At 34.1% G+C, this 26,381-nt stretch overlaps 2 protein-coding genes and 1 pseudogene across 2 annotated transcripts; 2 read left to right on the top strand and 1 right to left on the bottom strand.

The window, feature by feature from the left end:
- Nucleotides 1-7,193: 7,193 nt before the first annotated feature.
- On the bottom strand, nucleotides 7,194-7,303 carry LOC113776601 (annotated as a pseudogene).
- Nucleotides 7,304-11,417: 4,114 nt separating this feature from the next.
- On the top strand, nucleotides 11,418-14,366 carry LOC113772915 (receptor-like protein kinase FERONIA). Its single transcript, XM_027317415.1, has one exon. It carries the CDS (start codon nucleotides 11,435-11,437, stop codon nucleotides 14,084-14,086), a length of 2,652 nt encoding a protein of 883 aa, XP_027173216.1. The 5' UTR covers nucleotides 11,418-11,434; the 3' UTR covers nucleotides 14,087-14,366.
- Nucleotides 14,367-25,132: 10,766 nt separating this feature from the next.
- Nucleotides 25,133-25,669, top strand: LOC113773983. Its single transcript, XM_027318568.1, has one exon. It carries the CDS (start codon nucleotides 25,133-25,135, stop codon nucleotides 25,667-25,669), a length of 537 nt encoding a protein of 178 aa, XP_027174369.1.
- The last annotated feature ends 712 nt before the right edge of the window (nucleotides 25,670-26,381 follow it).

Raw genomic sequence — 26,381 nt, 5'->3', positions numbered from 1 at the left:
GCCTTAAGTTTGAATCTATCAAACCTTTGTTTTCTTTTTCTTCAATCGTGACTTTCGAAATCATTTTCTCTTGTTTTCAAACATTTGGAGTTTTCTAAAAGGGGTTTATTTGTTTTTCATTTAACATATATTTTGGGTAATTTGGTACATCTAAATTCAATATCAAGTAGCGACTTTCTTTCTAAAAAATTCTTTTTAGATTATTATTTTTTACCCAAATTGTTGCACATTTTAAGTTCCATTTTAGACCTTTTTTTATTTTCTAAAATAAAATCAAATGCTCATTTGTAACACTTTCCCTTTTATTTCAAAAATGGGGTGCGACAAACTGGAGAGAGAAAAGGTAAAAAGATGGCTTTTGAAGTTATTCCTTAATTATTAATGTTCTTGTAATTTTTTGGTGTGTTAACTTAATAACTTCATTTATTTTTTTCCTGTTCTATTGTGGGGAAAAATTTATGGAGTTTGAGGAAGAAAAAAAATAAGAAGATGGCTTTTGAAGGAAAGACTAACGAGGAATTGAAGGGAGAGAGAGGAGGTAAGAAGGTGGCTTTTGAAGTTGTTCCCTAATTATTATTATTCTTGTTACTTTTTGGTATGACAACTTCACAATTTCATTTCTTTTTCTTGTCCTCCTGAAGGGAAAAAGATTATGGAGGAGTTTGTGGGAGGAAAAGCGTTTAAGTTTACTGATATGAACCCCTGGAGAGGTAAGAAGTGTTAAATTTTGTAAGAATTTCGTTAACAAAAACTGGTAGAGTTTACCGATCACTTACAGTTGGAATCATCGAGATACCCTTCACTCACTAGGATATATGTTATTTTGGCTTTCTTGTATTGTTTCTTTATATAATTTGCTAACCAATAAGTTTCTTGTATGTTGTGAACCTGAGATTGAAGATATTATGCAAATTCTATGACATTTGTAAAAGCGAAAATGCCCCAAACTATGTTATCCTATGTTTGTCTTGAGCATCAAAAATTTTGATGGAAAAATGTTGTTGTGAATATTTTATTAAAATGTAACTCTATTATAGAAGTATTATAATGAGAATCATGTAGACATAAAATAAAATCTCAAGATTAGACGGGATTTGTTGGTATATCACGTAAAACCATTAACGCACTGTAGAGGATTGTGTTATTTTTAAGCAGTGTTAAATGTAGCATATCATACTCTACTGACATGAATGTTATCAGTCTCTGGTAGAAGTGCAAAAACCCCAAATTGTTGTATATAGTCTTGGTATGGAATTCAAAAGCAAAGTTTTAGAGAAATTAAGATTTGAATCGGGGTTGATAGATCTTTAGCCCCAAATTGTCGTATATAGTCTCGAGTTTAATCTCAGTTTGCTTTTAGGATGAATTGCTTTCCGTGGGGCTAAATGTGCATGCATCTAAATGAAGCATATCTATAAGATTGGGAACTAAATGAAGCATATAGCCCCAAATGTTAGGTTGTACGGACAATTCGATACGCTTTCGTAAGATTGGAACTAAATGAAGCATATAGTATAATTTGGCTTGTTGAGAGGGGCTCTTTTAGGTAGTAAGGGAAGAATTTGTAGCAAAAGTGTGCTCAATCAATGACCGTGGTTGCCATATGCATGCATCTGATTTTGGTAGCATCAACTATTTCTCATCATTCAAACTATTTTTGCAGTTCAAATGCTAAAAGTAGTTGATTAGGGAAAGAATTGGAGAGGTTGCGTATACAAAATCAGACTCTTTATGTGTGTGTGTGTGTGTTTTTCTGGTCCTTCAGTTTTTGAATTTGTACATAAAAAAATCTCTTTTCCAGTGATGTAATTTTTGATGTAATTTTCTTAGAAGCTATAGTTCAGCACTGGAAAGATGATGATGACTGGAGCAGTTTTGAAGTTCTAGATGGGAGCGTTATTGATGCAAGTCTTCCATATTCTTCCGAAATAGAAGAGGTGCAAAAAAATATAAGAGGGTATAACACTTTGACTTTATAGCTATTCACATGTTTCAGTTTTATTTTCAGGAAAACTTCTAGTCTTTTGAACTTCCTTGGGAGGGGCAAGAACTCATGGTCTTTTTTTTTTTTGGGCACATAACTTTGTTATTCCTTATTTGATGTGAAATCTAATTTTTGGAATGAAGGTTTCACAAAGTTAGCGTTGATGTGGGGCCAAAGTACCCAAGAGCAAAAGAGGAGCCGATAGAGTCCTGCATCTACTATTATGCCTGTAAATTGAGATACCCACAAGGAATTTTGCCCGCACAACCTAACATTTATTAGTTTATATTGCCAATTGAATTAAACAATATTAGGATTGTGAGTTTAGAGGGATTGATTTAGCACTAATCTTCTTTGACAAACAAGCGAGTAAACTAGGCTTGCGGAGAAACGTGAATGTTGACTGTGACGCAAAAAATCAAGTGGATGTCTTTGTTCCAGGGAGGAGGCGCCTCACTGCCAAAACAGCAGAGTACTTCTAGTAGTTTTTTTTAATTGTATAACATTTTTTAATTTTTTTCAAGTTTACTTGGTCATTATTAATTGGTGTTTTATATCCAATGTGCAGGAATATAGGCTTGATGATAGACATAATGAAAAAGGCATATGTCCATTGGGTTCCCCGAGAAGTCCATCAACTTCGGATTGGGGGCAGGGACGGTCATCAGGTGGACCGTTCCTGAGCAGTTCACGGTCAAGATTTGGTAAAAAAAAATTTGTATGATTCAGATCTCATTTTGTACCTCGTTTTTAATAACATGTGTGGGACCTATAAAATTTTGTTCTAAAATTACATGTTATGAAAAGTAAATTACACCATGTACAAACAGAGTTACACTGTATACAAAATGAACATAACCTTCAGGAGGTGCAACCGTTCCTGTTCCTGGTCCATCAATTTTCCCACTATTGTGCGGAACGTCAGAAAAATGAAGAAAGTTACTTTGGGATAGATAAATTCTGAAGAATTGTAGCAACAGATAGAAAAGGTGAGAAGAGACTTGTGAAGACAGCTTTTAAGTATCCTGACTCAAAATATAATATGAAGACGGCTATTGATGTGTTGAGGGGCAAGTACAAAGGAGCGAGCGTTGGCTTGATGACTCAAAGAAACCAAGTTATGAAAGTGTTTCTCAACTAGGTCCATGGGTGAGAGTGTGAGTATGAGCGGACATTGAGAGATGATTACATGTTGATGTACTAATTAGCTCACTATTAATAATTACACTTTCACATACTATTTATCTTTGTGGACATTGAGAGATGATTTCACTTTCACATACTACTTAAGCTTTGTGGATATTGAGAGATGATTACACTTTTACATACTACTTAGCTTTGTGGACATTGAGAGATGATTACGCTTTGATAGATTAATTAGCTTACTATTGATAATTACACTTTCATATAGTACTTAGCTTTGTGGACATTGAGAGATGATTTTAATAGATTATTTGCTCATTATTTACAAATCCATTACCGACTCAAAATAAGATTCAATACTAATTATCTATAGGATCATGTATCACTCCAATGTTGACTATGGATCACTTCAATGTTGACTGACTGTGGATAAGCTAACAATGAGCTTTCTTCATACAACAAAATTATAAGTACCCAAATTAACAATAAGCTTTCTTTGTGCTGCAAATCTTACATTAAATCTTCAATGTTTTCAAATTTTGCTCATATGTCATACATCCAATCGTAATAGTGTATACACTATAAGTGTATATATGATTTACTCAATATTAGATTAATCATTTATACACTGACAGTATATACACCATCACCATGAGATGCATGATATCTCATCTGAATTTAAATTTAAATTCTAAATTTTGTTAAATTCTACTCATGTGTCATGCACCAACCATGATAATATATAAATTATCTAAGTATGATAATATATACACTGTAAGTGTATTTAAAATTTACTCAATATTGGATTAATATTTTATACACTGACAGTGTATACACCATCACTATTGGATGCCTGATAACTTATCTGAATTTAAATTTGAATTTCAAATTCTGGTCATATGTCATGCATTCAATCGTGATAGTATATATATTGTCTATGTATATAAGATTTACTTTAAAACATTCAGCGACAATAGTGTCCTCAATTTTTAATAATTACCACATCATCAACTACTAATGATTACTAGAACACTATGTAGAGGCATATATAGTTGGTCACAAGAACTGCCAAAAAAAAATTGAATTTCAACTTTCTTCATCCATGAAATTGTCTAGACTTGCTTTTCTCATCATAATAGTCGGAGAGTTTCTTATAAACCACTAATTTGATTTAAGTTTAAATATTTTTTGGACTCAAAAATTGGTATGTCAAATAAATGATTGTTAGTTTGAGTTGTGTTGATCTTCAAGCCGCAACGAATTCAAAATCACTATAAATGCTGCAAATCAACTACCTCGCTCCCTTGGATTGCTGAACTAATGAACTGCAATAGTATTTATTAAATTGGTTTGATTCTTCATCTGCCCATTTTTCCAATGCAATAAAGTGGCCACAGTGTAGTTATTAGGACATGGTACTATCTATCTTTTTGCTTTGAACTTTAATTTTTCACTTGAAAAAACTCAATTGATTCTTTTGAGTCCAAATCTACATTATTTTTGCCATTAAAATTTTCTAACATTCTACTTTATCCGTAAACTATTTAGAGATTTCAAATTTCTTAAGTAATTTTATAATTCTTATCCACATAAAATGTTTTTTAAATTTAACCAACCATATGAATCAATATACTTTTATTATTTCTCTTCTTTTTTTTTTTAAAGGAATTTGATTTCTAATTTAGTAGATTGGCCAAGTATATATGTGTGTGTCATTTTATTAGACTACATAATTATAAAAGTAATATATCAATGATTTAAACTTTTTTAGCCCAACAATTGAACTAGTGATAATTGCAAAACATTTCCATTTTAATAAATGATGGTAGATTTCAAAATCTTTGAAAAATAGTCAATTAACTTTGATCGTTAATATATGCATTGGACTGTTACAATTGTTTTGACTAACATAAAATTCATGAGCAACTTTGTCAATAATCAAATATTCCTTGTATTAGTAAAGCCTACATATCAGGTTGTTGCTAATAGTGCTTCCCGTAATTCATCAAGGATGATTTCGTCCATATATCAAACTTATTCCTCAATTTGTCTCTGAAATTGCTTTAGAAATGGTATAATTCTATATTGACTATGAATCACCTGTATAAATCCTTCAAATCATTTCTGTTTCTTTTGGTGCATATATGTACGAGTGTGAGGACCCGTAAATTTTCCTAATTTTATCTTATTTATTTTATTTCCTCGCGTGTATTTTTTCTTCATTAAACCCTATTATATTGATTTTTCAGATATTTTTATAAGTGAGTATAGGTTTTAAATCATTTTCATAGTATAAGTTAGTCTTGATAAGTTTGAAGTGCGTTGAAGACATGGGACCCGCTAGTGCGCTAATTGCGATAAAATTTTGACGATTAATTGAAGTTTTGTATTAAGAGATATTATTTTACAAGGTGTTAGGAGATAATTAGAGGATAGTTATCTAGGTTAAGCTTGGTAGACAAAGGGATAAGAATAAACTTAAGAAGAGTCAAGTGTCGCGATCTGATTGGAAGTTGGACTTGCCTAACTTTCTTTACCTTTACTAAAATCAAATTTTGACCAAATTTTTCCTCATTTTCACCTTGCTTGCCCGAAATTCTTGAGGGAGAAAAGAGAGGCAAATACTTCATCTTGCACTCCAATTTCTTGGTTCAATCTTGAGTTTTAACCGATAGTTTTGGAAACTACACCATCAAAGTTGCTTATTAAGGAGGATTAAAGTTTCTAGTGGAGGGATTTGTGAAAGGAAAATCCTAAGTTGTCATCTTTCTTAAGGTGTCAAGGTACTTTGCTTACAACTTCCTCTTTGTTCATGTTAATGTCAAATTAGTGGCTTTTGTGGCTAAATATGTTGATTTCAAGGCTACCGGCTTCGTAAGCCAGGCAGTCTGATGGGCGCTGCAGCTTTTTTTTTTTTTTTTTTTTTTTAACTTCAAATTAGCCCGGCAGCCTTTTTTTGAGTGGACTTTTCCTCATCAGTAGTAGTAGCAGCAGCAGCAGCTTCTTTGAAATGGTAAGAAGGAAAAAAGAAGCTTCCTGTAACTTCCTACCTTTTTTCCACTCACCTTCCTCTCCACTTGCGTCCCACTGCATTTTCACCTGTTCTTACAACTTTTTCATTAAAAAAAATTTATATAAAAGTTAAAAAGGTTTTTAAATTTTTTTAAGAATCTATAAGTAGTATTAGTAGGACAAGTATTACCAAAAAAAGAAAAAAAAAGGAAGAAGAAGCTACCTGTTGCCACGTCCAACTACTGACATGTTACAACTTGCATCTGCATCTACATTTGAGTTTCCCACAAAAAAGAAAGGGATGACTATTTGTATTCGGTTGTTTGGTTTGCATTGGGGCCATGCAGCCCCTTATTTCCGCTTTTGATGGCCGCCAGATATTTTGGAAATTTATCATGGTAACCGGCAGCCAAGCATTTAAAAAAAAAAAATTCTCTTGTCAGAACGTTATTGTTGCGATTTTTTTTTTCAAACAATAATTAGAGGAATTAGCCCTTTTCAAAACACTAATACTAGAAGCCCCACTTTATTCGTCCGCTTTTATCTCACTTCATTACTTTCTTTTTTTTTTTTTTGCCCTTTTCCTATTTCATTAACTTTCCTGCAAACACTTGTCGAAAGAGAAAACAAAAGATGTCCCCCACTCTCCACTAATTTATTTTGTGTAATTTCACTGCGAATACCCACAGGCCACCACTCTAGCTTGCCAAGTATTTTTTTTTTCTAGCAACTGAGTCTTTTGTGAAGTAGTCATGTAATTAAGATTGAAGTTTTAAAATCAAAAGTACATAATTCCATGAGTTGTAACTTGTAGATCCGATGAGTTGTAACTTGTAAATCAACTCGTGTTGGTATTTCTTCTGCCATTAAAGGATTATTTTTAGTTTTGTTTTTGGGGGGTAGGGGTTGAAGAGCTTTTTGAATTCTTTGGAGACCAATGCTCAAGAGAAAGGAAATTGCCAAGTGTGCTCTACTATTCACGCATCTTTTGATTTTATCCACCAATCTTTTTTCGAGTTGTATTTCAATACCTAACCATGCAACCAACACCAATAAAAAATTAGAGCATCCTTTTTTTCTCATTTTTGTGTGTCACACTTGCATAGTCTTTGCAAATCTTCTCTATATCGTTCCAATTTTATTGGATGTTCCAAAGGACAGACCATTCCTTTACATTGTATGATAAAGGGAAATGAGCACCTGAACCAAGATATACATAATAATTTTTAATGTTTACAGTATAATTTGATATTTTTTTCGATAGAAAAAGATAATTTTAGTCATTGTAATTTCAAAGATAACTTACAATTGTCTTCTAAAAATGACGATCATTTGAATTTAAAAAAAGTAACGTTGCTCAAAAGACTTGCTCGAGGATGACAAGAAATGATAAGAATTTAACCCCACCACTAGAAAGGAGAAAACTTCTATGTCCTTATTCCTTCTTTCTTGCTAAATTATCATGGATGTTCTCAGCATCTCTGCACCCCAAAATCAAGTTCTGATCAATTAAATGTAAATCCTCTTATTTCATTCTCACAGCTATGGTAAATAGATTTTTGTACCAAGCACCTTCGCCCAAAAATAAAAAAAAATAGACCCAATTAGTCCCTTATTTTTTAGAAAAGATTTTTTCGTGCCCCACACTTACAATGGTATAAAATAAGAGTAAATCTTTTATACACTGACGATGTATTCATTATCACGATCGGATATACGACACATATGCAAAATTTGAGTTTCAAATTCAAATTCGGATTACATGTCATGCATCTAATGGTGAAAGTGTATACACTGTCAGTATATAGAAGATTAATTCATAAAATAATGCCTATTTTGGAAATATACCACTTTAGTCCCATAAATCAAATTCGATCAACTCTCTAGCTAAGAATTACATACCCCAAGCACGCACTTAATATATTAGGGGCAAAATTGAAAGGTAAAACTCTTCCCCTCTAAAATTCAATGTTTTGAAAATCAGATCGAACCGGCCGGTTCGTAATTCAACAAGCCGTGGCACCGGTCCGGTTCTATAATGAAGTTGACTTTGTAAGAAAATCGGTCAAGACCGATCAAACCCGTCAAAATCGGTGAACCGGGTTGAACTAGTGATTTCCGATTTTTCAACATTCCCCTCAATTTTTTTTAAGTTTTGGATCGAACTCAAAACCTTTGTGATAGAAGACCAATGTAGTAACTATTGTACCAGCACATCCTATTAGTTTTATTTGATAACACATTTATATAAAACAAACATTCATTTTTTTTTCTCCATTTCCTATAAAATCTCATCCTTTCATGACTCTTTCTTTCTAATTTTCAACTCTCTCTCTCTCTCCTCTTTTCTTTTGTCACTCCGTTTTTAATCAAACCTCTTTAGTTTTAATTTATTGATGTTTTCTTCCATCTTTTAGTCTTGTTTTTGTCAATTAAATTGAAAAAAAATTAAAAAGAATTATTTTTCTTTAACCCTAAAGACTAATTATTAAATGCCACAGCTACTCACTTTTATCTCATTTTCGTTTCTTATCAAGTTTGCATTTCTAGTTTTGATTCTCATAACTTCCTTCAAATTCCAAACTTTTTTTTTAATTCCAATCTCTAAATCCCAAAAACATTAATTAAAATTTAAACTCACAATGTCTAAATTCCCATAGACGTGAATTTTGTATAATTTCAAAATATTTTGGTATTTTTGGGTTGGATTTAAGATTTTTTTTTTTGGTAGATATAATTGAGATTGAGATGAAATTTATTTGTTTGAACTTATAATTTAAAAAATTTATTTTTGAAAATCCAAGTTATTCGAAAATATTAAACTTTCCATCATATAAAGTTTTAAATTAGTTCATTGCATATCTTATTTTGCGCATTTTTTACAAATTATTTTTTTAAAAATTTGTTGAACCAGGATTGAACCGGTCTGACCAGTTGAACCTGGACTCGAGCACCTCACCGGTTCAATTAACGGTCTGAATTTTAAAGCATTGCTAAAATTAAATGAGAAAATGACCAACTTTGTTCCTCACTGATTTGAAAATATTTTCTTTCATCCATCACATTCAAAAGAATCCAAAACCACCCCTGTCATTTTGAACATGTACCAATTTCATCCCAAAACCAAATCTAAATCAACTTTCCACCCGAGAACATTCAGCCTGACCATGTCTCCATACACTTTCATACCCAACCATATGTAAATCATCTCAAGGCCTATTGGTCAACGAAATGACGAAGCCAAAAGTAGATGTCGCACTAGGATCTCGTTGCTTCACTAGTTATTACATGTTGATTATTTGAAGAAAATATATAATCATGCCCATGGAACAGGAAAAATTCGTCTATGAATCTGTTGATAAAACAACAGATGAGAGCAGTGTAAAAGTAGAGCAAGCCAAAAAAGAAAAAGTAAACATCATTGAAACATAGAAGAATTTTATCTAGCTTTTACAAATTACTACATCAACAATTTGCAGTCGAATTTTTCTGGCTTGGTGGCTATGCATTACTGTGTCCTTCAAATAACGAAACATGTATCAGTCAGCGAAGCAACGAGGTTTAATTCGCCGTTTGCTTTTGTTTTGGTCATTTAGTTAATTAATAGCCTTGAAATATTGTAATGTAGCTAGGGTGTGCAACCCTTTGCCTAGAAGTTGATAAAAACTTGATTTTTGGACGAAATTAGTAGTACATCTTTAACTTGTAAGGGTATAGATTTTGCAAGCTTTAAATATGTGAGACATAAAAACTATTTTGCAAAAATATAAGGGATGAAATTCATCATTTTCTCTTTTAGTTTTGATTGGGAAGAATTTTGTTTTTCCATTTGGCTCCTGATATAATACGCATGTGGTTGGGGCATACGACTCTAAGCCAGAAACTTGGTCGGAATTGGGTTATGGAGCGATATTGGTATGTTTTCAAAATTTAAAGCAAGTTTTGCATGGTTTGAAAGTGACAATTTGGATCATTTTCTCAAAAATAAAATTAAATTACCAAGAGAATGCATCATACTTCTAAGCCAATTTTGCTCCGTAATTCTAGGTTACATAACCATCGATTAATCATGTAAGCTTAGATGAAGAAAACCCCGATTAAGGGTCCGTTTGTTTCGGGTGAAAATGTTTTCCAGGAAAATATTTTCCTAATTTCACGTGTTTGGTTGCACAAAAGTTACTGAAAACATTTTCCTATGTAAAATATTTTCACTCATCTTATGGAAAACAACTTCCCTTCCAAACTTACTGAAGTTGTTTTCCTAAATGTATGCATCCCGCCTGTAGTATGTTCCAAACTTACTGAAAACATCTTATAGTATGTTTTTTTTTTTTTAGTGTAAACAGGAGGACTCGACCCAAGACTCGTCTTACATCCTCCCCCCCGTACCACCCAACCCAACCCAACCCCCCCCTAGTATATTCAAAATAAAAAAAGACCTCATCCTGCTCATCCTATGCTAGTAATTAATTATGTATAATAGGGACATTCTTTTCTAGAGAAACTTTCAACAGTGAAAGTGCAAGATATATGTCACAATAAGCATTGCATGTGATTGATATTTGACACTAAATGACCAGCAATTTGTTTATTGCTTCATATATACACTTCTCCAAGATTTTTTAAAGTTAAACAATGAGATAAATTTTCTTATTTTGCATGGGAAGAAGTATGTAGTTATAATGTGTAGAAAGTAAAGATAGAGATAAAAGTGAAAATATTTCAAAAGTTAAACAAATATCAGAAAAATGAAGTAAGAAAATATTTTCAATAAGCTAACCAAACACCTGAAAATGATGAAAGGGAAATGATTTTCATGGAAAATTACTTCCACGGAAAATATTTTCCCAAGGAAAACATTTTACTTCCAACCAAACAGACCCTAAATGCAAATCTTAATGACTTCTGCTTGAAATTAAAAGGAGAGAAGTGCAACTAATAATTTGCCATGGTGTAGCTGCTTCTCGTAAGCTTTATTTGGGAGAATAAATCAATACGCGTGCATTTTATTGGCCTAATGACTTGATGCATTAAATCTGCCCAATGACTTGACTTTTCCAACTTAACAAGTCCACGCTAAAGAGTTCATTTTGACACTACCATACTCGCTTCATGATGTTAATTCTACTACTGTTTCCTTCTTCATCTGAATTGGGGACTTTAAATTCCACAACATTTCTTAAAGACATATGGCGAAATCCCAATCCTACAATTCAATGGAATAACGACCAATTTTTCCATCAGAACATTTGAGCCATATATATATATATATTTTCCCTGCAAGTCTGCGTTCCAATGTTCACTCTTCTTGTATACCTCTGCTTTCTCTTCAATTTGTTGTTTGTCATCGCTTCCACTGGCAGCACTCCGCCTTACACCCCCACAGATTATATCCTTATCAACTGCGGCTCATCCTCGAATTCAACCTCAGTTGATGGCCGGAACTGGGACGGTGACGCGGGCTCAAAATTCTCACCGAATGACATGGCAAATATTTCATCAGCAGTCACAGCTACTGAATTCAACTCCTCAGTTAGCGAAGTCCCTTTTTCAAGCGCCCGAATCATCCTTTCTCGATTCTCTTACACCTTCCCAGTCAGCCTAGGCAAAAAGTTCCTCCGCCTTTACTTCCACCCTACCTCGTACTCCGGCGGTCACAAAACAACTGAGTCTTTTTTCAACGTCACAGCTAATAACTACACCCTTCTCAGTAACTTCAGTGCATATCTCACAGCTTCTACCGATTTATTCACACTAGGCTTTGTTAAAAAAGAATATATCATCAACGTTCAATATATGAATCAATTCCTCAATGTTACCTTTTTGCCCTCTTCAAATTCCTATGCTTTCGTTAATGGAATTGAAATTGTTTCAATCCCAGACGATCTCTACATGGGCAACATTGATAACCTCAAAGTCATGGATGGCCAGTTCGAGTTTGTTCAGGACAGGACTGCCTTTGAAGCTCTTTACAGGCTCAACGTAGGAGGTGATGTTGTTTCTGTGGTGGACGATAGTGGGATGTTCCGGGGATGGGCTCCAGATGACGATTTCCTCTGGGACGTTAAAAAAGGAAATCCAGTGAGCAATGATGAAATTGCCATAAAGTACACTCCACTGACCCCAAATTACACCGCGCCCCCAGTAGTGTATACTACTGCAAGGGCGATGGGAAAGTTCAGCACCAACTTCAACTTGAGCTGGATGTTCCCTGTTGACTCTGGGTTTTATTATCTCATGAGGTTGCATTTTTGTGAGATTGATCCTGATTTGATTGCAGCGGGTTACGAACGGGTGTTCATAATATTTATAAGTAACAGAATAGCTGAGCCAGGAGCTGATGTTATTCATTGGGCAGGCGGCCAAGGAATCCCAGTTCTCAGAGACTACCTCGTGTTCGTTCCAAACCCACCAGAGGGTCGCCAGACCAAGCAAGGCTTGTTTCTTGCTCTGCACCCAAATCTTGACGTCAAACCAAAATATGCCGATGCAATCTTGAATGGCTTAGAATTGTTCAAATTGAATACCTCCGACGGCAGTCTTGGCGGGACCAATCCTAATCTATCGAAGGATCCCAATTCTCTGGCATCAAACAAGAAGTCACCGATTAAGGGGAGTCCCGGAAAACCTCGGGTACTGTTTGCTGCCATTGGAGAAGGGGCGGCAGGAGGGGTTTCCTTGATTTTAATCCTTGGTTTCTTAATTTTCCGGTGGCGATGGAAGAGAAGGGTAAAAGACTTGGACCAGAAAAGTGCTCCAAAGTCATCTTGTACCCCACTTTCAACCCCACCAAGGTCAACAAAGACTGGAGCTTCAGGTTCATCGTCGCTTAGGAGATTTTTGTTGGAAGAGATTAGATCCGCTACTGCCAACTTCGATGCCAAGTTTGTGGTTGGGACCGGGGGATTTGGAAACGTGTACAAAGGGTACATAGACAACAATCTAACCACGGTTGCGATAAAGCGATTAAATCCTTCATCAAGACAGGGTGCCCGCGAATTCCAAACCGAGATCCAGTTGCTATCAAATTTAAGACATCTTCATTTGGTTTCTTTGATAGGCTACTGTGATGAAAAGGGTGAGATGATCTTGGTTTACGATTATATGGCTAATGGGACCCTCCGCGATCATCTCTATAGAACAGACAATCCACCGCTCCCATGGAAACAACGCCTTCAAATCTGCATTGGCGCCGCCAAAGGGTTGGATTATCTCCACACAGGCACCAAGCACACTATCATTCACCGCGATGTAAAGTCAACCAACATATTATTGGACGAGACATGGGTGGCCAAAGTTTCGGATTTCGGATTATCCAAACTCGGTCCGAGTGGGATTTACAGCCATATCAGTACGCAGGTCAAGGGGAGTTTCGGCTACATAGATCCGGAGTACTACACGAGACAGCAATTGACGGACAAGTCCGATGTGTACTCATTCGGGGTGGTTTTGTTTGAAGTTTTGTGTGGTCGGGCACCTATTATTCTAGACTTACCCCAGGAGCAGGTGAATTTGGCTGAATGGGCCAAGAAGTGTTACAAAAAAGGGATTATCCATCGAGTTGTGGACCCAGATGTGAAGGGCGAGATTGCTCCCCAATGTTTGAGGATTTTTGCTGAAACGGCCATTAATTGTTTGAACGATCAAGGGATTCAACGACCGGGAATGGATGATGTAGTTGGTGGCCTTGAATTTGCATTGCAAGTCCAGGAGGCAGCTGAAAATGAGGGTGGTCGACCTGATCCATTTCCCTTGCATATGCATGGAGGAGATGTGCAAAATATGACCGATGATGATACGGATGTGATTTCTGAATCAGGAGGTGACCAAGATTCTGCTGGCAAGATCGAGATGGTGGTATTACAACTTGGACATCCACGGCAAGCAGTGACAACTTCAAGGTTTGACAGTGTTTTCTCTGAGATTACGAATCCCACTGGACGGTAAGGTTTTTTAATCAACAAACCAACCTTGAGGCTTGAACCTAAAATATTCATTTCAGAGGACTCAAGAGTCTGGTACGCTGTGTCGTTCTTCTTTGTCGCTGTCTTTTTTTTTTTTTTTCTTATAGCAAATGTATAGTATTGTGTGGTTTTGATTCATGCAAGCGCTGCGTTAACTCATAGTCAAAGTTTAGTTCTGTATCAAATAAATCCCGTAGAATATGTAAAATTGTGTTGTTGTGCCATATTATTAAGGAAATATTGACAAGATGAAAAACATTTAAACTCAATAACAATCTAAAGGCATCGATTTTTTTTTAAAAATTTTTGTAGGGATTGGATAGATTGACATATTTAGGAGATGTAATCTTATACTAATCTCTTCTCTGTATGATAATCTTATACTAATCTTTTGGTTGAGATTGTCTTGAGTTGAATTGCTATTGAGTAACGAGATTAATTAGTTATTTGTCACTCTTAAATGTAAGTTGCATTTATTATATCCACTGCAATGTTCCTTTTCTTTTTCTTTTCAGTTGATTTTAGTAACACCTTTGAAAATTTGGTTTAGTTTCCTTCATATTTAAACATCATGAGAATTGCCCCATATATGTTCGAGAGAAAAAACTTTTCTTCTTCCAAAATTTCAAGTTAAAACAAAAAAGTTTAATTACTTCATGAAACAACACTTTTTTTATTTTTATTTTTGTCAAACAATCTTAAGAAATTAAGACACACCTCAGAGTGACCTAACATGGTGGGGCTTTAGATGAAGTGTTGATAATAGAAAGGAAGGCCTAAAGTTAATCCAAATATTCCCAACCATACACTCATTATCTAAAGGATGGACTGATAGTGGTTTCAGAAAAAAATTTAAGTCCAAGGAGGCAAAGGACATCAAAGATGGAGAAATCATCCAATAAGAGCAAGAGCCTGTTTAAGCTTAACTACCCAATGGCATGGCTGCTACTTACTACCACAATTCTCCTCAAGTGTGAATATTATTATTTATTGACGATCGCTATCAAGTTTCCATCGATACAAACTCTCTCACTGTCCCTCTGCTAGAATTTTATCATTCTTTGGATTTATTCCCTGATGTATTTGTACTATTTGACTGCTGTATTTGTACAAGTTCTTTTATGTAACTTTTCATATCCGTTTCTTCAAACAAAAAGCTTTCTATGTGCCGACTTGAGTACATGTCATATCTGACAGTTATAATGGTAGCAAATGGGACGGATCAAGTTCAGTTTTGATCCAATTGAATCGAATTCGATCTAATTTTATCAAGATTAAATTCGAATTCGAATTTAATGAACTTTCTATGTAAAATTCTGTAAAACTTGTACTTGAGTTTGAACTTAATCGAACTCAAAAAATTAAAAACTAATTAGTATATATGTTTAAAATAAAAAATATAGACATTTCACTTTAATAAATAATTACAGAAATATGAGATGCATACATGTAACTTCACTGTTAAGGCTGCTGGATTAGCCTGCAAATCCAATGAAATACTGGCCACATGATTCTTTACGTCGCTTTTCGAGTGAAGTCGGCATCTGTCACTGACGGAAATCAATTATCTCATTCTAAACAGAGCTCTTTCCAACTTCTTTTGGAGCTTCAAATGTGTCTTACTTTTTGTGGTTGTTGAAGTACAATTTTTGTTCACTGTTCATGGAAGAAAATGCAGAGAAAACTTTCTTTCTTAATCTAAACAAAATAAATTTGAAGATATTGTTGGAAACTTTTCAAAATTTGTATGATGTACATACATGTAATTAATGTATATTCATTAATGGTTTTGGTACATGTATAGTATTGTGAATGTTTCTAAAATATACATTTATTTATGAATGTATTCATGTATATGGGAATTCTTGAATGAAAGCATAGATTCATGTTTGATCTTAAAGATCATGAGATGCATGAATTAAAATGCATGAATGTGTACACAATACTTTGAATCTATTCATATAAGTATTTAATGAGTCCTTTTGTTTCCCAAACAATCTTCCTATATAAAGAGGTCAAGTAGAGAGTGGTTTGCTGCAGAAAATCACTTTCCTACTATTCTATACTCTCTCAAAAAGCACTCCTTAGTTCACAAAGGGTTTGTCTTGCTTTGTGCAAGAGTTTAAGACAAACAAACTTCATCTTATCCTAAAGGATATTTGTCCAAGGTTATTGCATGTTATACCGGACAAATAAAGCCTAAAGGAAAGTGATATCTATCACGATTTGAAGCCGATTCTTGTTACAATATTTGCCAGTTCTTTACAATTTTTCCAACAGATATGATTTGCCGCGAATTCCTTAAAATGCTGGAAATACGGAATGGAAAAGGCGAAATGAGCCATATGAACACATTTTTGTTATGTCTTTCTTTTTTAAAAAAAATTATTTCTAGCAGGAGAGGAATGGAATTTAAAAGATGGGAATTGGAAAGGAGGATTAGATTCCAGAACTTTTAAATTCTGAAATCTCAACCTTAACCACTATATTTCCTCTTTAATCTAATACATCATATATACTGGTGTGCCTACACACACAAGAAAAATATGCACAGTAAAAAAACACGTGACCATATTCCTCTTAGTCTAAATTCATAAGTAGCTGATAAAGTTTACTCCTTAAAGGATACAAAAAATTTGCGGAAAGAACTATTCAAAATGCCAATTTTCTTTGTTCCTTTTTTGTCTCTCCTTTTTTTTCTTTCCAATGCTCTTCCTTTTATAAAAATTAAAAAAAAAAAATCAAGCATGCCTTTTGAGGATAACAAGTGAAAGTGTTCTCGAGTGACAATAAATAATAAAAAAGCGAAAATATTCAAAATCGTAATGCAAAATTGCACACCCTTTGCAGATAATTGGTGAAAATGTTCAAACTTCTCCTTAGTATCAAGCATAAATCCAGCTGCGCCACTGGACTTGCCTTAAAATAACCTTCCCTCCTTCGAATAGGTAAGCATGTATATACCAGGAGAGAGCTCCAAACATATTACTTGATAATGGAAAGGTCAGCTATCTGTTTTTGTTTAAAAAAAAAAAAACGGAATGACAAATTGTGTTCGTAATTCAAATCAATTTGACTTCTCACCTCTTGGGATGTTAGCTTTATCTGGATACATGATGATTGATCCCAATGAGGTCCCATGGGCGGTAGCCATTTACACATTACTTCTCCAACACTCAAATTCTTCTATCATCCATACACTGAAAATCGACATGAATCAGATATAAGCCAAAGTTTTTGAAACCCCAGAAAAAGTAATTTAGATAACACTAAAATCAGTATGATGAAAACACACTGGATATTAGACCTCCTCATGTAATACTTGAATAATAAAGGACTAATTTCACTATGTGATGCAGAAATTTTAGTAATATATAGCAAACATGCTATATCCATAAGTGGCTTATATATATATATATATATATATATATATATATATCATGAACATGCTTATTCACAACAAACATTCTAAGAACATTTATTTCTGATAAATAATAACCTTAATTTAAATTCTTGGTAAGATAAATCAATAGAAGGTGAATGATAACTATACCTAGAGGTGGCAATTTGGATTGAGATCCATTTATCTATCCATATAATCCATAATTAAATGGATTTGGATTATTCATTTATAATATTGGTTTTAAATGATTGACCAAAGTAAAACCATTAATTAAATGGATTTATATGAATTATCCACAAAAACCACATATATCCATTTACTTAAAAACCATGTTTCTGTCTTGTGCTATTGTGGCATGCATTAAAGGAAATGTTTTCATGATGAAAGTTTCATCTGATGCTGAGAAACGAGAGGGACCACCCTTGCTGTTAGGCCAAGTGTTGTACTTGGTTTGACTGGCAAGGCGCTTGGCTCCTCTTAAGCAAGGTCTCGGGTTCAAGTCTTGTGAATGGAGAGACAGGTGCTGGGAGAGCTTGCGCCTCTTATGGGGTGCAACCTGGCTCAACTCCGGATTAGTCAGGGCCCAAAGTGGCTACTGCATACCGAGGATATGACCAAAAAAAAAAGTTACCAAAATATTTAAATGGATAATTGATTTTTATTTAATGGATAAATTTTATCCACCATCCATTAAGTCAAAATCAATTATGAACCATTTATCCATATTGCCAACTCTAACTATACCCATGATTTCTTGCATGAAATAGCTATATGCTTATTAATATAATATCAATATGCTTATTAAAACCAACTTTTGGAAAATTTCACTTTATGGAAAATAATAAAAAAGAATACATTGTCTAATGAGCAAAACACAAGCAATTTTCCATTCTTGTCATCAGACATTTGCACTTGGAAGTCATCTTTGGTGTCTATGCATAGGCTTCCAATTTCTTTATTCAGGCGGGCCAGGCAATTGTCAACATGACTAGTTGCTGATAAATGTTCGACAGCACCTTGTGATGAACCATGTGAATTCATCCATTCAAGCCTGCAAAAACATTTGAAGTGTGCAAGGTTACAAGTTCATGATTAAATTACATAGCTAGTGGAAGCAAGATAAATAGTAACTTAGAAAAAATAATGAATGTGTAGACTGGAAAGATTATTATGAGCTTCATACTTCAAATAGCTTTGTCGACAGCAAATGATATCAAATGAAACAAGGCCTAGAACTACGAAAATGAAATTATTGGATTTTTGTCAAATAGTTAAGTAGAAAATAATGAAGGAAGAAAGAAAATAATAAGAAAATAATGAGAAAATGAAGTTATTGGATTTTTATCAAATAGTTAAGTAGAAAATAATGAAGAAAGAAAGAAAGAAAATAGTTAAGCAGAAATCTCAAGTTTGGTTAGATTTGCACCGGAGCATAAACCTAATAGCAGCTCCAAAAGAATCAAGATCCTTAGCTCCTGTTTGGATTGGCTAATTATAAGAGCTTTTATTTAAAAAAAAATAATGTAATAATTTGATATATGTGAAGTAAAAAAGTGATTAAAAAATATGTTTATAAAAATATAAATTTTTTTTTTTAGAAAACTGTGATCCAAACAATGCCAGTATTTCTTTTTTGTACCTGTTTATTCATATGAAAATTTGACATTATTATTTGTATAACGTATAATCAACCCTATTAAAAAGTTCGTATTGTGGTTGATGCAGACAGCAAAGCAGAAGAGAGCAGCAATCCCACATACGTGGGAACATGCAATAACAGATATGTTTTTTTTTTTAAGGGAAGCAATGACGGACTCGACTGCATCAACCAATGCAACTATGAAAATCACGGTCGACGTGATATCTCATGTGCCCCCGGTTGGCAGCCCAATACCCATCGATGCTGCTACCGTCATCCTGATTCGCCACCGGCTGCCATTGGGGGATCCAGCAAATTAGGCTTAATTCATTGATTTCATGCATTGGATATTGCAATTGATTTGAAGTATTCTATATCAGATTTTATTGGCATTTAAATATAAATTGTAGAAGTTTTGCTTGAATTAAATGTTGGTAGATTCCAGGATTAGTGATCAAGTATCTTATTATACGGTTTTTATCCCATGTGTTTTGGGCAACCGTTTACAAGATTGAATTTAAAATTACTCCAAGCCATTGGCTTTTAAACTTGTTCTAGTATTAAATTTGACCAAAAACCCTTTATAGTTCTTGTTATTCAGAATAAACTACTTTGTTCCTTGTTGGGGGTTTTGGTGGTGGTGTTTGGTGGGGGGGGGGAGGTGTCTGGGTCGAGCAGTGAGGTAAGAAAAATTGTAAAGTAGAAGATTTTGAATTCAAAACCTCCCACTTACGAAAAAAGGGAAAAAAAGCTACTTTGTTCCTTGAACTATAGCATTTTAATTATGATTAATTTATTATACATTGACATTGTAAAAATTCATACAAGCAGATTCCACGATTTCAAATATGAGCACAAGGCACTGAATAAGAGTGGAGATATTAGTTTTGTTAAAAAAGTGTAGCTAATTTAAGAAAGCATATAAATATAGGAGTGCAATAATTGTAAGGGATAATTTCAGAAACCTCCCCTGAGATTTTTAACAATTTCATTTGGCTCTCTTGAGATTTACATAATTACGGAGACCTCCCTTAGTGTAATAAAAAGACAAAAATGCCTTTCATTAATTGTCAAATCATTGAAAAACTCTATCAAATATTAAAGTTCTCTCATCTATTATCAACCAATAATTCAAACTACAGTCTTTCCTATTTAACTATCTATGCTCTTCCTCCTACATCTATTTTCCTTTCAAACTTATTTATTTATTATTATTAACCAAATATGTACTATCGTTACTAATAAAATCACCGTACACACAAACCACCAATACTTACATATTTTGGTATCTATTCCCAATTCTCAATTTTTCATTATTATTAAATAGTTTCCTTGGGCCCATTTTTGTTTCCAATTTTTTATAGGCATTAGCAAATTGCAATTGTCAAATGACAAATTGAGTGCTAATTTCATTATCAAATTAGATGGAGATGAAGATAGTTACAGTAATAAAAAAACATAAAAATTAAGGATAGGAAGTGGGATAGAAACTAAATATAGGTTATGCTGTTATGGTTGTCATGAAAAAAAAAATGTTCTTGGTATATATTTATAACTACATTGTATTTCTATTTTTGATTTACAATTATTGATGTTATTCCTATAAAGAGAATTTGATTGATTTTGAGCTCCGTGCTAATGGAATATATTGGATATTGACATTAGTAGTGATGAGTTAAATTATTTTGCATTAAAAAGGTGACAGCCATAGAATTGAAATTTAGGGATATTGATGAATATTGTTGTGTATTAAGTAAAATCTGATATTGACATGAGATGGTAGATAAGTTTTTGGGTATCTGATATAGCGTTTATAGTTGATACAATTGTCTACATTATAAATTTTTAGGTAAAAGAGAAACATTAAAACAAAGATAAGTATTTATTTAATAGTGATTTGGATATTGATGGGTAGGTAATAGTGATAGCAAGTAAAGATAAACGAAATAGAGACTGTGAACCATTTTTTTCCTTTACATTTTTATTGTGAATTGTAACTCAAGGGCATTATAGGAATTTTGAGAAAAAGTATAGCCTTTTGGGGTTAAAATGTTACTTAAGTAGTGAAAATAGGGGAGGTAGGTGTAATTTTTAGAACTCGAGGGGAGCTTTCTGCAATTGTCAAAAACTTTCGGGGAGGTATGTGAAATTAACCCTAATTGTAATTGTGTGTATTGACGTCATATGTTAGGTCTACCTTAAATGTGCTAACGGATACTAAAAAATGCTAATTCTTTTAAATTTGCAAAATGGAAATCTCAATGTTGTCCAGTGGGCAAAAATTAGCATCTTGATTTCTGTTCCTCTTTTAAGTTGTTTTATTACAAGTAGGGCAATCAGCCATCCGCCAAAATATAGTACCTGTCTGTTACCATAAATACCCTCAATCATAGAACAATCTTGTGAAAACAGGAAACAAAAAGAGGTACAAAAATAAAAAAGCTAAATTTTTAGAGTTCTCTCTGTGAGGTTCGAGGTTCGAAGTTTATATTTGATAGTTGTGGTGAAAAGAGTGTGGGGAGGGATGTGATGGTAAAATGATTTGATTTTGATACCTGACGATTAGAGATGGAAAGAGTGTAAGGAGAGATAGAAAGATTAAAAAATATATATTAAGTTATCTTTTTTTTTATATAATAATATATTAAGTTATCTTTGCTAACACACTAGCACATAATGCACGGCAGAAGCAACTTGATTTCAAGGAAAAAGTTCTAAAACAAATTCCTACTAATGCATTACATAAATCCACCAAGGTTTAGTGACTAAAATTGAGGCACTTAGAAATTAGAGGTCCTGGATTCTAACCTCCCTTCCTCCTTTCTGCTTTTTGAATCCTACCCCTCCCCTGTTAGAAAAGAAATTAAAAAAAAAATTCCCTGCTAAAAAAGCAAAAATAAAAATAAAATCGTGCAGTATCTTTGTAATTAACACACATACATCATCAACATATGCTTAAAAATATCAGCCAATTGGACTTCTGGTAGATGGTATCTTTGTTAATCTATAGAATTTTATTACTTGGGACTTGTGAGGCCAATTGGACATCCTAGGGATCCAAAAGTGGCTGCTCAATTATTCGCCGGGAATGCTTGTTCTACATCAGACGTATATGGAAATCTTCTCTACCATCTTTTCTTCTTCGACAATTGTTGGAGATGCACCATCTTCCATCTAATAAAATTTTCAGATTTCTAGCAATGAAGTATATGTATGATAAATTCTTTCTTCCACACCATAATCAATTTGTTTGTGGGAGCACGATGTAGTAAAATGTCCTGTAACTATATAATTTCATGTCAAATAATGTACACGTCTCTTTATTAGCCCATTGCTTCAAGTAAGATATTCATTTAAATCAAGTACTTTCGAAGAAAAAAATCTTTGCCATTTGCAATCTTTAGGGAAAAAAAGATAATAAAAGCTCTAGGGTGAACATGCTTATTACAGTTATTCCGTTGCTCTAAAAGAATTATTGGTTGATTCATAGTTGACCAACGCGGGATACACATATAACAATAAACTCATTTCACAGTCAAATTTTACATTTATAAATTCTAAATACCCCACACGCGATTTTTTCCAAGTATACGAGTCGCGATTGAGTATATGTGAGGACCCGAATTTTTTATTTTACTTACTTTTATTTTTATTTTACTGGCTTATTTAATTATTTATTTACCCGTTTACTCCGAATAATTTATTTCATCCATTTTAAATCCATTTGTATGGAACAATGTCTCATTTATATTTTTAAAACGTTTCGTTAGCGAATTTAATTTTTCTGCGGCTTGTTTAGCGAGAAATAGCCAATGCACGTTTTTTGAGGCAAATTCGGACCGAGAGTACATTAATCTTGGAGAATTAAGAATGATCAATAGTAGACTAAAAAAAATTAACTGAGGGATTAGAGGTGAGTAAGTTAAATTAAACTCAATTAGGAACACTAATTGCTCACTAAACAATTGTTGACTTTTGGGGTCAAGAACACCTTTATGTCATTATTCTTGTCACTCAATCAAATCACCAACTACCACCCAAAACCCTTCTCTTCTTCTCCTCACCTTGGCAGACTCCCCTCCCCCATTTCCTCCCCAAAAAATTCAGCTAGCTTCTTCCATTGTTGCTCCAAGAAAACTCTCCACACTTGCTTCTTTCCTTGGTTCTTCATACAAGCTAGGAAGGTGACTTGAACAAGGTAGAAACTTTGGTGATTCAAGAGCTTATACTAGTGGTTGTTCTTCATTCTTGGAAGAAAGGTAAAACTCCTAAAGCTCTCATCTTTTCCTTCAACTTATGGATAGATTAGTTAGTCTAGCTAGTTAGTTGTTGGGTTGTTGATGGGTTCACAAGAACCTTGACATTAGATAGAAGACTTGAGGTGACTTTATAGGTAGAGGCCTTGAGGATTTTGTATATTTACTTGCTTGTTTGATGCTTATTTTTAGAAGATATGGCTTAGTTTTAGTTGGAAAGTTGGAAAAGAAAACTAGAAGATGAAGGATGCTTGCTGTCCGAAATTTGGCTTGATGAAACCCTCATATTAATTTCGAATTTTGATGTTATTTTGGTGCTATAATGTTTGTTCTATGATGGTGTTTATGTGTGTTAAAAATCTCCCAAAAAGCTTTACAATTGGTTGAGTTAAAGCAAGGTTTAAGTGAGGAAGAAATCTGGAAATTTTCTGACCAGAAGCACCAATTAGTGTTCACGTTTTGGATCATAACTTTTTGTTTAGGAGTTGAAATTGAGTGCCATTTGTGGCAACCAAAACTAGACTCCGAGAGCTTTCCATTGGTACAAAATGCATCTCCAAATTCATTTTCTATGAGCCATAGTGAACCGGCAAAGATGACTGAATTTCTTCACTGCTTTCATCCGAGAAACAGTCCTAGCTGCAGTTTGTAGCTCAATTTTACCTATCTTGCAAAATGAATTTTAAGACAGTTCCTTCTAGTAATTTCTAGCATTTTGAATCTAGTTTTCAATGCCACAAAAACACTAAATTTGAGTTGTGTAGCTCCAGTTATGATCAGATTTTTAAACTCTGTCAAGCCTTCAAAACTGAAAATTTCGTGTAATAGGTTCCAAAATTCAGCTTTCTTAAAACCATTGTATCTTGATGTAGAAAGGTCCAAATTGGGTTCCGTTTATTGCATTTGAAATTAAATTTCAAATTCTATTAGCAGTATAAATTTCAAGGGTTGATTCCATTCCTATGAATTTTACCGAATTTCCAAACTTTACTAAAAGAGCGAATTGCGCGAAATGTCACTAAACTATTTCAAAGTGCCGGTTCTGGTCACTAAACTTTTTTATTAGCGCGAAATGTCACTGAACTAATAAATCTGTACCGTTTTGGTCACTCCGTGTATTTGTGCCGTCAGGAGAGACGGAAATCAACTTTTTGAGGGGCAAATTCGTCTGCACAGCCTTAGTGGGAAGAGTTTCATCTGGTAAGTGAAAGGTTTAAGTGTGGGGCTTTGGAATGTTGGTAAAATTTTGAGAAAGGGTGGTTATATCCAGCAATTTCACAGGTTGATTTCCGTGAAAATAAGTTCACGTATCAAACCAACTATTTTCATGTTTAGATTTCAAGTTCAAGAAATTAACATATTTTTAGTCTCCAGACTATTTTGCTAACACTTCTGCTCTCTTATATTTCCGTGAGAAATATAAATTATGCTTTGTAAACGGCACACTTTTTTTTTTAACATTAGGGAATTTTGTGTATGCTGAAGCGAAGGAAGGTATTTGCACTGGGGCATTTACAGAATTCCTAAAATATTCGGTCCTCAATAGCAAGGGGTTTTTGAAGCTTGAAGGCTGAAGCGAGGGGTTTTATGAAGCGGCAAACTTTTTGCCGAATGGGAAGGGGTTTCGGCTGCCTCAGAGAACCTCGACTCAGGTAACTAAATCGCCGTTCCTCATCCCCTTCGCCGCCGTTAGAGCCAGAAAATTGGACCTTTTGTAACTGCAAAAGGATGATGCGAATAGCTGAGGCTAGAAAAATGAGATCTTTGGGCTCATCATACGCTTGTCTGGAGTCTTTGAGTTATCAATTTCTGCAAAGATGCTTAGTCAGCGGAACTGCAAAAGGGAAATCTAAAATCAAAGGAGCACAGCCATTGAAGAGATCGAAGGTAACAACCAAGAAAAGAACTGGGTCGGGTGATTCGAATCAGAAAGATGGTGGGCCCAGAAGAAAATCCGAATTTGATGAATTGGTCGACGAGTGCTTGGCTTCAACTTCCCCAATTAGATTCTTGAAGCCTAAGGAAAAAGCTAGGGAAGCCGAGAGAGAAAAGATGGGGCTGAAAAGTAAGGTAATGGAAGAACAGGAGAAGAAATGGAAGAAAATGAAGAATGAATTTGATTCCCCATTTTTGATGGGTACCCCAGGATTGGATTTGATAAAAAATTTTGAGAAAGGGTGGTTTACCAACATTTTACCCCTCAACATTTTGAGAAAAGACTGTGCAGACGAATTTGCCCCTCAAAAAGTTGATTTCCGTCTCTCCTGACGGCACAAATACACGGAGTGATCAAAACGGTACAGATTTACTAGTTCAGTGACATTTCGCGCTAATAAAAAAGTTTAGTGACCAGAACCGGCACTTTGAAATAGTTTAGTGACATTTCGCGCAATTCGCTCTTACTAAAATTGCAAGCCTGTTTGGCCCTGTCCTGTCTGGAACAGTGATTTTGAGCTAAAATTTGAGTGAATTCGGATTGGAGTCTAAGAAAAGTATCTTCTAGAGAGTTTTAGTTCCTTGAGTCTAGTTTCCAACGGTATAAAGTTCCCAACTTTTGGACTTACGTAACTTGAGATAAGATTTTTCCAATTAGTGTCGCACTAAACTGGAAATTTCTGGTTTCATACAAAGTACTCTTTTAAGCACTTCCAACCTTCCTTTGTGATTGTTGGCTTGTTTTAAGTTAATTTCATGGTCGGATACAAGTTTTTTTTGAGCTTTAAACTTTCATTTTAAATCTTAGTTTCTAAAGAATTAAACCTCTCTTAATGTGTTTACTTGGTTGTTTAACTTCCTTGGTTAATAGCACTTCATTTTATACTTGAGTTATGGATTTCAGTCCCTAGGCTTATACCCTTCATTTCCATGACATTTAACTTTAAAAGTGGAGCGTTTTAACTAGAGAAAATCTTGGAGAATTTTAACTAGTTTTCCACTCAAAACTTGGAACCTTTGGCTTTGACATTTACGATGAAATGAG

Source organism: Coffea eugenioides, chromosome 6 (genome assembly GCF_003713205.1).
Source record: "Coffea eugenioides isolate CCC68of chromosome 6, Ceug_1.0, whole genome shotgun sequence".
Lineage (NCBI taxonomy): Eukaryota > Viridiplantae > Streptophyta > Magnoliopsida > Gentianales > Rubiaceae > Coffea > Coffea eugenioides.
The sequence above is the reverse complement of the archived record's forward strand: the minus strand, read 5'-3'. Positions and strand labels throughout refer to the sequence as shown.

Bases quoted from the DNA above. Each gene is read 5' to 3' on its own strand.
- LOC113773983 (XM_027318568.1), top strand. From the start codon at position 25,133: ATGCGAATAGCTGAGGCTAGAAAAATGAGATCTTTGGGCTCATCATAC.
- LOC113772915 (XM_027317415.1), top strand. From the start codon at position 11,435: ATGTTCACTCTTCTTGTATACCTCTGCTTTCTCTTCAATTTGTTGTTT.